Raw genomic sequence first — 11,452 nt, forward strand, 5'->3', positions numbered from 1 at the left:
TAACCAGACTTACCAGGGACTGCTGGATGACTCAGAATAACTATTTTATAATTTATGGACTTCCCTGGTGGCACAGTGGTTAAGAATCCACCTGCCAATGCAGGGGACAGGGGTTCGAGCCCTGGTCTGGGAAGATCCCACATGCCGTGGAGCAACTAAGCCTGTGCGCCACAACTACTGAGCCCGCACTCTAGAGCCCATGAGCCACAGTTACTGAGGCAGACGTGCCTAGAGCCCGAGCTCCGCAACAAGAGAAGCCACCACAATGAGAAGCCCACGCACTTCAACGAAGACCCAAGGCAACCAAAAATAAATAAATAAATAAATAAATAAATTTATATAAAAAAATTATACCTCATTAAAGCTGAAAACAAACAACAATAAAAAATAATTAACCTTGGAGCATGCCTCCTCAGCTTCTGGAAGTTCCACGACTGGCAGGGAATGCTGGTGCGAGAGCAGCCTACCAGGGAGAGAACCTGCAGAGACATGTATACATGGAAGTCACCTGCCATGTGTAAGGTACCTTGTGGAGAGACTCAAATGGCAAAGAACTGATTGAGACTTCCAGCCAACAAGCAGTGAGGAAGTGACCTCCTCAGTCCACCAGCTTGTGAGGAACTGGCTCCTGCCAACAACAGGCTAGCAGAGAAACGTGGCTGTGAATGGAGGGAAGGAAATCCTGTCAAAGCTTCAGAATGGAAGCTTCAGACATAGATCAGAGAGTACCTTCAAGATGGTGGAGGAGTAAGACATGGAGATCACCTTCATCCCCACAAATACATCAAAAGTACGTCTACATGTGGAACAACTCCTACAGAACACCTACTGAATGCTGGCAGAAGACCTCAGACTTCCCAAAAGGCAAGAAACTTCCCACGTACCTGGCCATCTGGCGGAAAGGGTCTTGGTGCTCCGGCTGGCTACCAGGCCGGAGCCGCTGAGGTGGGAGAGCCAAGTTCAGGACACTAGACCACCAGAGACCTCCTGGCCCCATGTAATATCAATCGGTGAAAGCTCTCCCAGAGAACTCCATCTCAACGCTAACACACAGATCCACTCAATAACCAGCAAGCTCCAGTGCTGGACATCCTATGCCAAACAACTAGCAAGACAGGAACACAACGCCATCCATTAGCAGAGAGGCTGTCTAAAATCATACTAAGTTCACAGACACCCCAAAACACACAACTGGACATGGTCCTGCTCACCAGAAGGACAAGATCCAACCTCATCCACCAGAACACAGGCACCAGTCCCCTCCACCAGGAAGCCTACACAACCCACTGAACCAACCTTACCAACTGGGGGCAGACACCAAAAACAATATGAACTACGAACGTGCAACCTGCGAAAAGGAGACCCAAACACAATAAGTTAAGCAAAATGAGAAGACAGAGAAATATGCAGCAGATGAAGGAGCAAGGTAAAAACCCACCAGACCTAACAAACGAAGAGGACGTAGGCACTCTACCTGAAAAAGAATTCAGAGTCATGATAGTAAAGATGATCCAAAATCTTGGAAATAGAATGGAGAAAATACAAGAAACGTTTAACAAGGACCTAGAAGAACTAAAGAACAAACAGTGATGAACAACACAATAAATGAAATTAAAAATTCTCTAGAAGGAATCAATAGCAGAATAACTGAGGCAGAAGAACAGACAAGTGACCTGGAAGATAAAATAGTGGAAATAACTACCACGGAGCAGGATAAAGAAAAAAGAATGAAAAGAATTGAGGACAGTCTCAGAGACCTCTGGGACAACATTAAACACACCAACATTAGAATTATAGAGATCCCGGAAGAAGAAGAGAAAAAGAAAGGGACTGAGAAAATATTTGAAGAGATTATAGTTGAAAACATCCCTAATATGGGAAAGGAAAGAGTCAATCAAGTCCAGGAAGCGCAGAGAGTCCCATACAGGATAAATCCAAGGAGAAACATGCCAAGACACATATTAATCAAACTATCAAAAATTAAATACAAAGAAAAAGCATTAAAAGCAGCAAGGGAAAAGCAAAAAATAACAGAAGGGAATCTCCATAAAGTTAACAGCTGATCTTTCAGCAGAAACTCTGCAAGCCAGAAGGGAGTAGCAGGACATATTTAAGGTGATGAAAGGGAAAGATCTACAACCAAGATTACTCTACCCAGCAAGGATCTCATTCAGATTCGACAGAGAAATTAAAACCTCTACAGACAAGCAAAAGCTAAGAGAATTCAGCACCACCAATCCAGCTTTACAACAAATGCTAAAGGAACTTCTCTAGGCAGGAAACACAAGAGAAGGAAAAGACCTACAATAACAAACGCAAAACAATTGAGAAAATGGTAATAGGAACATACGTATCGATAATTACCTTAAATGTAAATGGATTAAATGCTCCAGCCAAAAGACATAGAGTGGCTGAATGGATACAAAAACAAGACCCATACATATGCTGTCTACAAGAGACCCACTTCAGACCTAGGGACACATACAGACTGAAAGTGAGGGGATGGAAAAAAATATTCCATGCAAATGGAAACCAAAAGAAAGCTGGAGTAGCAATTCTCATATTAGACAAAACAGACTTTAAAATAAAGACTATTAAAAGAGACAAAGAATGACACTACATAATGATCAAGGGATCGATCCAAGAAGAAGACATAACAATTGTAAATATTTATGCACCCAACACAGGAGCACCTCAATACATAAGGCAAATCTAACAGTCATAAAAGGGGAAATTGACAGTAGCACAAAAATAGTAGGGGACTTTAACACCCCACTTTCACCAATGGACAGATCATCCAAAATGAAAATAAATAAGGAAACACAAGCTTTAAATGATACATTAAACAAGATGGACTTAATTGATATTTATAGGACATTCCATCCAAAAACAACAGAATACACTTTCTTCTCAAGTGCTCATGGAACATACTCCAGGATAGATCATATCTTGGGTCACAAATCAAGCCTTGGTACATTTAAGAAAACTGAAATCGTATCAAGCATCTTTTCTGACCACAATGCTATGAGACCAGATATCAATTACAGGGAAAAAACTGTAAAAAATACAAACACATGGAGGCTAAACAATACTAAATAACCAAGAGATCACTGAAGAAATCAGAGGAAATCAAAAAATACCTAGAAGCAAATGACAATGGAGACATGACAACCCAAAACCTATGGGTTAAAACTGCAAAAGCAGTTTTAAGAGGGAAGTTTACAGCAATACAATCCTACCTCAAGAAACAAGAAAAATCTCAAATAAACAACCTAACCTTACACCTAAAGCAATTAGAGAAAGAAGAAAGAAAAACCCCAAAGTTAGCAGAAGGAAAGAAATCATGAAGATTACATCAGAAATAAAGGAAAAAGAAATAAAGGAAACGATAGCAAAGATCAATGAAAGTAAAAGCTGGTTCTTTGAGAAGATAAACAAAACTGATAAACCATTAGCCAGACTCATCAAGAAAAAAAGGGAGAAGACTCAAATCAACAGAATTAGAAATGAAAAAGGAGAAGTAACAACTGACACTACAGAAATACAAAGGATCATGAAAGATTACTACAAGCAACTATATGCCAATAAAATGGACAACCTGGAAGAAATGGACAAATTCTTAGAAAAGCACAATCTTCCAAGAGTGAACCAGGAAGAAATAGAAAATATAAACAGACCAATCACAAGCACTGAAATTGAGACTGTGATTAAAAATCTTCCAACAAACAAAAGTGCAGGACCTGATGGATTCACAGGTGAATTCTATCAAACATTTAGAGAAGAGCTAACACCTATCCTTCTAAAACGCTTCCAAAGTATAGCAGAGGGAAGAACACTCCCAAACTCATTCTACGAGACCACCATCACCCTGATACCAAAACCAGACAAAGATGTCACAAAAAAAGAAAACTACATGTCAATAACACTGGTGAACACAGAAGGAAAACTCCTCAACAAAATACTAGCAAACAGAATCCAGCAGCACATTAAAAGGATCATACACCATGATCAACTGGGGTTTATCCCAGGAATGCAAAGATTCTTCAATATACGCAAATCAATCAATGTGATACACCATATTAATAAACTGAAGAATAAAAACCATATGATAATCTCAACAGATGCAGAAAAAGCTTTTGACAAAATTCAATACCCATTTATGATAAAAACTCTCCAGAAAGTAGGCACAGAGGGAACTTACCTCAACATAATAAAGGCCATATATGACAAACCCACAGCCAACATCATTCTCAATGGTGAAAAACTGAAACCATTTCCACTAAGATCAGGAACAAGACAAGGTTGCCCACTCTCACTACTATTATTCAACATAGTTTTGGAAGTTTTAGCCACAGCAATCAGAGAAGAAAAAGAAATAAAAGGAATCCAAACTGGAAAAGAAGTAAAACTGTCACTGTTTGCAGATGACATGATACTTTACATACAGAATCCTAAAGATGCTACCAGAAAACTACTAGAGCTAATCAATGAATTTGTTAAAGTAGCAGGATACAAAATTAATGCACAGAAATCTCTTGCATTCCTATACACTAACAACGAAAGATCAGAAAGAGAAATTAAGGAAACACTCCCATTTACCATTGCAACAAAAAGAATAAAATACCTAGGAATAAACCTACTTAAGGAGACAAAAGACCAGTATGCAGAAAACTATAAGACACTAATGAAAGAAATTAAAGATGATACAAACAGATGGAGAGATGTACCATGTTCTTGGATTGGAAGAATCAACACTGTGAAAATGGCTATACTACCCAAAGCAATCTACAGATTCAATGCAATCCCTATCAAACTACCAATGGCATTTTTCACAGAACTAGAACAAAAAATTTCACAATTTGTATGGAAACACAGAAGGCCCCGAAAAGCCAAAGCAATCTTGAGAAAGAAAAACGGAGCTGGAGGAATCAGGGTCCCTGACTTCAGATTATACTACAAAGCTACAGTAATCAAGACAGTATGGTACTGGCACAAAAACAAAAATATAGATCAATGGAACAGGATAGAAAGCCCAGAGATAAACTCATGCACATATGGTCACCTTATCTTTGATAAAGCAGGCAAGAATATACAATAGAGAAAAGACAGCCTCTTCAATAAGTGGTCCTGGGAAAACTGGACAGCTACATGTAAAAGAATGAAATTAGAACACTTCCTAACACCATACACAAAAATAAACTCAAGATAGATTAAAGACGTAAATATAAGGCCAGACACTATAAAACTCTTAGGGGAAAATACAGGCAGAACACTCTGTGACATAAATCATAGCAAGATCCTTTTTGACCCATCCCCTAGAGAAATGGAAGTAAAAACAAAAATAAACATATGAGACCTAATGAAACTTAAAAGCTTATGCACAGCAAGGGAAACCATAAACAAGACGAAAAGACAACCCTCAGAATGGGAGAAAATATTTGCAAGTGAAGCAACTGACAAAGGATTAATCTCCAAAATATACAAGCAGTTCATGCAGCTCAATATCAAAAAAACAAACAACCCCATCCAAAAATGGGCAGAAGACCTAAACAGACATTTCTCCAAAGAAGATATACAGATCGCCAGCAAACACATGAAAGGATGCTCAACATCACTAATCATTAGAGAAATGCAAATCAAAACTACAATGAGGTATCACCTCACACAGGTCAGAATGGCCATCATCAAAAAATCTACAAACGATAAATGCTGGAGAGGGTGTGGAGAAAAGGGAACTTGCTTGCACTGCTGGTGGGAATGTAAACTGATACAGTCACTATGGAGAACAGTATGGACGTTCCTTAAAAAACTAAATAGAACTACCATATGACCCAGCAATCCCACTACTGGGCAAATACCCTGAGAGAACCATAATTCAAAAAGAGTCATGTACCACAATGTTCACTGCAGCACTACTTACAATAGCCACGACATGGAAAGCAACCTAAGTGTCCATTGACAGATGAATGGATAAAGAAGATGTGGCATGGGCTTCCCTGGTGGCACAATGGTTAGGAGTCCGCCTGCCAATGCAGGGGACACGGGTTCATGCCCTGGTCTGGGAAGATCCCACATGCCGCAGAGCAACTAAGCCTGTGCGTCAGAACTACTGAGCCTGCGCTCTAGAGCCCACGAGCCACAGCTACTGAGCCCACGTGGCACAATTACTGAAGCCCGCGCACCTACAGCCCATGCTCCGCAACAAGAGAAGCCACCACAACGAGAAGGCCGCGCACCGCAACGAAGAGTAGCCCGTGCTCGCCACCACTAGAGAAAGCCCGTGCACAGCAACAAAGGAGCCAATGCAACGAAAAATAAAAAAATTAATAAATTTTAAAAAAAGATGGGCACATATACACAATGGAATATTACTCAGCCATAAAAAGAAACGAAATTGTTATTTGTAGTGAAGTGGGTGGACTTAGAGTCTTTTATCAGAGTGAAGTAAGTCAGAAAGAGAAAAACAAGTATCGTATGCTGATACATATGTATAGAATCTTAAAAAAAAATGGTTCTGAAGAACCTAAGGGCAGGACAGGAATAAAGACGTAGACGTAGAGAATGGACCTGAGGACACGGGGAGGGGAAAGGGTAAGCTGGGACGAAGTGAGAGAGTGGCATGGACATATATGCACTACCAAATGTAAAATAGATAGCCAGTGGGAAGCAGCCGCATAGCACAGGGAGATCAGCTCGGTGCTTTGTGACCACCTAGAGGAGTGGGATAGGGAGACGCAAGAGGGAGGGGATATGGGGATATATGTATACATATAGCTGATTCACTTTGTTATACAGCAGCAACTAACACAACAATGTAAAGCAATTATACTCCAATAAAGATGTGGGGAAAAAAATTAACCGCACCTCCACCTCCTCCAAGCAGTAACTTGTGATCCTCACCTTTTGGAACAGTGTAGGTTAATTCATTCATGCATGCATCCAATAAATATTGAGAGCCTGCCATGTGTCAAGCATTGTCCTAGGAGTTGAGAGGGGACAAGAGCAAACAGGTCAGCTTCGATCCCTGCCTCCCCCAGCATGCAGTCTGGACGCAGGGTGGGGTCAGGGGACAGCATGTAGGCTGGAATGAGGAGTACAGCAGGGCGGATTCTTGAAAAGAGCCTTGGACTGCAGAGACGGCTTTGTAAATGACCGAGTCTAGACAAGTCACTGAACCCCCCTGAGCCTCTGCATTTCCAAATTTGTCAAACGGGAACTTACCTTGCAGAACTGTTGTAAGAACTGAAGCTATGCACAGCGCTTCAGTGGGCCGTCACTAAACGGCCTCAGTAGGCAGAAAGGTTATGGTTATTTCTGGAGAGGTGGTATGAGGGTTGCAACACGTACGGCAGGTGCCCGGTGGTAACGTCTGGGTGGAAGAGCCCTCGCTGGGCAGAGGGGCAGCCGACCGCCTCGGGTCACTCAGCGAGTCACGAGGTTTCTCGGTTACCCTTGCTCCAAACACTTCCCTAATGCCCCTTACCGGACTCCACACAAAGCCACCCCGCCCCAGCCGCCACGTACTGCAGATGAGGCGGACACGCACACCTTCCCCTGAAATCCTGCCGTGGCCATAGCGAGGTCGCGGCACCCTTAACGTACGCGCAACCTGCACGCAGGCACGCGGCGCGGCCCGTCCCGCCCATCCAGGAGGCGGGGTCGTGCGGCCTGGGCTCCGCCCTGGAGCGTCCGGCCCCGCCGCGGGCCCCGCCTCCAGCTCGCCGGGAACTGCCTAGAGCCGGGATCCAGCTGGCTGAACCGGGCGGGGAGCGCCTGGGAACTTTAAGGAGGGGGCGGGCCTGGGGGCGGTGGCCCCAGGAGCGGTTGCCGCGGGGACTGGGCGGTGACGCGGCCCGAGGGCGGAAGTGAGAAAGTTGCCGGCGTCCCGAGAGGAGTTGGTGGGGCTGTACGCGCGGCGCGGCAATGGGGGGCTCGGGCAGTCGCCTGTCCAAGGAGCTGCTGGTCGAGTACCAGGTGCGTGAGACGCCCTGCGCTTGGGGGTGTGGGGGTATCCCCGAACGGCGGCAGGGCGGCGGACGCGGCCTCTGGCCCCGGGCCGCCCGCTGACCTCCTGTCTTGTTTTGCCTTCCAGGACTTGACGTTCCTGACCAAACAGGAGATCCTCCTGTAAGTGCTGTCTCGAACCTCACCTCCGGGATCTTCTGGGGACGACTTCGGGCGTGGGGGGCGGGGGAGGCTCTGTCTTACAGGTGGGCAAACTGAGGCCCCGCCAGAGGGAGGGGCAGGGGCCTGCCCGAGGTCAGGAGCTGAGCCGGAACTGGAGTGCAGGGCCCCGGGCCCTAGGCTGTGCCCTCTTCCCGGCACGACCTTCCCGCTGGCGCCGGCGGCCGCAGCTGTGCACCGTGGAGTCACCTCGCAGCTTCCAGCCAAAGTTGGGCGCTCTTTGATTTCGCTCCACTGGCTTCTGCATAACCGAAGTTGTTCCAGTCCGGCAGGGGCTGCTGCAGTTCTGGGCTGCTTTACCTACAGGCAAAGCCAGAGAAGCCTTGGGGAGCCTGGCTCCTCCTTTACCTGAATAATACAGTAACCGTTAACGCTTATTGAGCACTTGCTGTGTGCCAGGCTGTGCTACGAGGTTGTCTACATTACCTAATTTAACCCTCACGACGGAGGTATGGGGACAGTGACACAGTTTGATAATTTGCCTAAGACTGAGTAGGAGGATTTGAACCGGGACTGGAACCCCCTCCCTAGCCGTGGGCAAGCTTTATGTGGCCAGGGCACTTGAGTGAGAAGATTCCTGAGCTTCTCTGGGCAAAAGTAATCCCAGTGGGAATGAGATGGTGCCTAAGGAGTAGATAGTTCAGGGTAGCTGCTTTGAGGAGCAGCAGGAGGTTCCCGAAATGAAATGAGAAGGAGATTTCAGTTCAGCTCTTTTCATTTGTTCTTCAGGGCCAACTTCTGGCTCCTTCCCAGACCTCTCTATCCCTCGGGGAGTCTAGAACCAGGGCCCAGTGCCTGGGACACAGTGGGCCCACAGTCAATACCCATTGCAAGAATGGACTCCCAGCCTATACTGTCTTGTAATATATCTCCTCTTGGCTTATGCCTGAGACTCAGACATACTGTGTATGGGGCTTAGCTCCTCACCTGGTTTATAATGGGTAGCAAGGCAAGGAGTGGGGATGTAATACACTCAGGAAGAGACGACAACAGCTTCCCCTCCTTCTGCCAGAGCCCACAGGCGGTTTTGTGAGCTGCTTCCCCAGGAGCACCGGAGTGTGGAGGAGTCACTGCAGGCACGAGTGTCCTTGGAGCAGATCCTCAGCCTTCCAGAGCTCAAGGTGCCAGCCCCCCAGCCTCCCTCTGCTACTCCTTTTGAGATCATGTGGTCACTGGTCCCCATTCTAGTCTTTTCCCTTTTTAGCCCTGATTTCCTGGGGGCTAGGGTTTTACCAAAATCATCCAAGGGAATTATATAGAAGGGTGTTTTGCAACCTGGGATTCTCAGACATATTCTTGGAGGTTCAAACAAGTTTTATCCTTTAAGAGGAGTTAAATTACCTTATTAAAGCTTGAGAAACCCTGTTCCAGAGGCTGATTGCTCTCCATAGGGCTGCTGTGAAAATTGCTATGCAAAATGCCTGGCCTAGTGCTTGTAACACAGTAAGTACTCAGTGAAATGTTTTGTTTTAAAATAACCAGCCCATCTTGTCCTCTTTGCTTAGGATGCCTTCCTCTTCCTTCTGTGCTCCCAGGCCTGCCTTTGGGTTAAGCTCTGACTCCTGAGAAGCCACCCCCAGCTGGGTCGTTGGTCCTCCTGAGCTCCGTGCTGGCCCCAAAGCGCTGATTGTTCTCCCCTCGAGAGCCTGAACTGTTCCCTCCAGTTTCCCAGTGGGGTTTGAGTGTGTGACTTGGGCTGCATCCTGTGGCATTCACAGAAGGCTTTCTTGCCTAGGCCAACCCCTTCAAGGAGCGAATCTGCAGGGTCTTCTCCACTTCCCCAACCAGAGACAGCCTGAGCTTTGAGGACTTCTTGGACCTCCTCAGTGTATTCAGTGACACAGCCACCCCAGACATCAAGTCCCACTATGCCTTCCGCATCTTCGGTAAGAACCAGGGGCCGGGTGGAACACCACCCGTTCCAACATGGTCTTTGTGGGGGTACTGCTTGGGAGCTGGGGGTCAGGAGCTCGGAGCTCATCCTGACCACATCCTTTTTGGCTTCCTGTGTCTGCTTTCTAGATTTTGATGATGACGGAACCTTGAACAGAGAAGACCTGAGCCAGCTCGTGAACTGCCTCACGGGAGAGGGTGAGGACACACGGCTCAGTGCCTCAGAGATGAAGCAGCTCATCGACAATGTGAGCAACGGGGCCGGGCTGGGCTGGGCCGGGCTGGGGAGCAGGAGGGAAGGGTTGGGCTTTGGCCTGAAGCTTTCCCTTTCCCAGATCCTAGAAGAGTCTGACATTGATAGGGATGGGACCATCAATCTTTCTGAATTCCAGCATGTCATCTCCCGCTCACCAGACTTTGCCAGGTATGACTGTGGTGCTCATTTGCTGCACTGAGTCTGCAACGTTATTATGGGAGGTGGTATCTGGGGTTAGAGAAAGCCTCCTGCTTCCTCTGAATGTATTAGAGTAGCTCTTCTTCTAGAGGGGACTCACAGATATGGGACACGGCCCATTCCAAAGGGTCTTGGGGGAGAGGTAGGTAAGTTTGGCTTTAGTCCCTACCTTCCTCTGCCAGCAGAAAACCCAATGCACTCTTCTTTTGTTCAGCTCCTTTAAGATTGTCCTGTGACAGGAGCCACAGCGTGTGGCCCAGCACCCTGTCGAAGAAACTTTGCACTGCTGAGCCACGGCCAAGGTTACTACCTCTGTGTTGCCAGGGCCAGCCAAGCTGGCCCAGCCTGGAGGTGGCACTGCGCAGCCTTGCCTGGGACAGGGGAGGGTCCTCCACGTCAAGGCTTCTCCCCTTTCTCACTGTCATTGTCATCGCTGTTTGTGTTTCTACTAATCAATAATAAAGGTTTAGAAGTTTTGAGCCTTTGTGTGACACTAGAAACGCTGACATGAGGAAGGAGTGGACTTGTAGGAGCTTTCGGTCACACTGGGAATAAGGATCTAAAGAAGCGGACAGCAGGAAGTCAGGCTGTACCCCGCGCTTCCCACCCCACCCTTGTGAGGGTGTGAGTATGAAGGGTAACATGAGGGGTGGAACTCTTCTGTATCCTGATTGTGGTGGTGGTTACATCAATTTATACATGTGTTAAAACTTGCAGAACTGTGTACTAAAAGACAAAAGTTAGTTTTACTGTATGATCATTTTAAAGATAAAAATTCTTTTCCAGTTAAAACAAGAAAACTCAAGACCTTGTCCCCTGTGCCCCATCCCTGAACTGAACTGGGGATGCAAAGTAAAGGGACTGAAGTAAAGTGAACAAATCCCCTCCCCCACCCATCAGTGTGTTGGTTAAACTCCCCAC

General features: G+C 46.1%; 1 protein-coding gene across 2 annotated transcripts; it reads left to right on the plus strand.

Moving 5' to 3' along the window:
- The first annotated feature begins 7,886 nt into the window (after window positions 1-7,886).
- CIB1 (calcium and integrin binding 1) lies at window positions 7,887-11,010 on the plus strand. 2 transcript variants are annotated; one of them, XM_079699522.1, is made up of 7 exons: window positions 7,887-7,974; window positions 8,093-8,127; window positions 9,197-9,305; window positions 9,920-10,070; window positions 10,207-10,325; window positions 10,413-10,501; window positions 10,746-11,010. In XM_079699522.1, the coding sequence occupies exons 1-7, from the start codon at window positions 7,924-7,926 to the stop codon at window positions 10,765-10,767; spliced, it is 576 nt and encodes a 191-aa protein (XP_079555648.1). In that variant the 5' UTR covers window positions 7,887-7,923; the 3' UTR covers window positions 10,768-11,010. The 2 variants fall into 2 exon arrangements, with proteins under 2 accessions (XP_079555648.1, XP_079555649.1); XM_079699523.1 differs by lacking the exon at window positions 10,413-10,501.
- The last annotated feature ends 442 nt before the right edge of the window (window positions 11,011-11,452 follow it).

This window comes from Hyperoodon ampullatus (assembly GCF_949752795.1).
Source record: "Hyperoodon ampullatus genome assembly, chromosome: 3".
Taxonomy (NCBI): Eukaryota; Metazoa; Chordata; class Mammalia; order Artiodactyla; family Ziphiidae; genus Hyperoodon; species Hyperoodon ampullatus.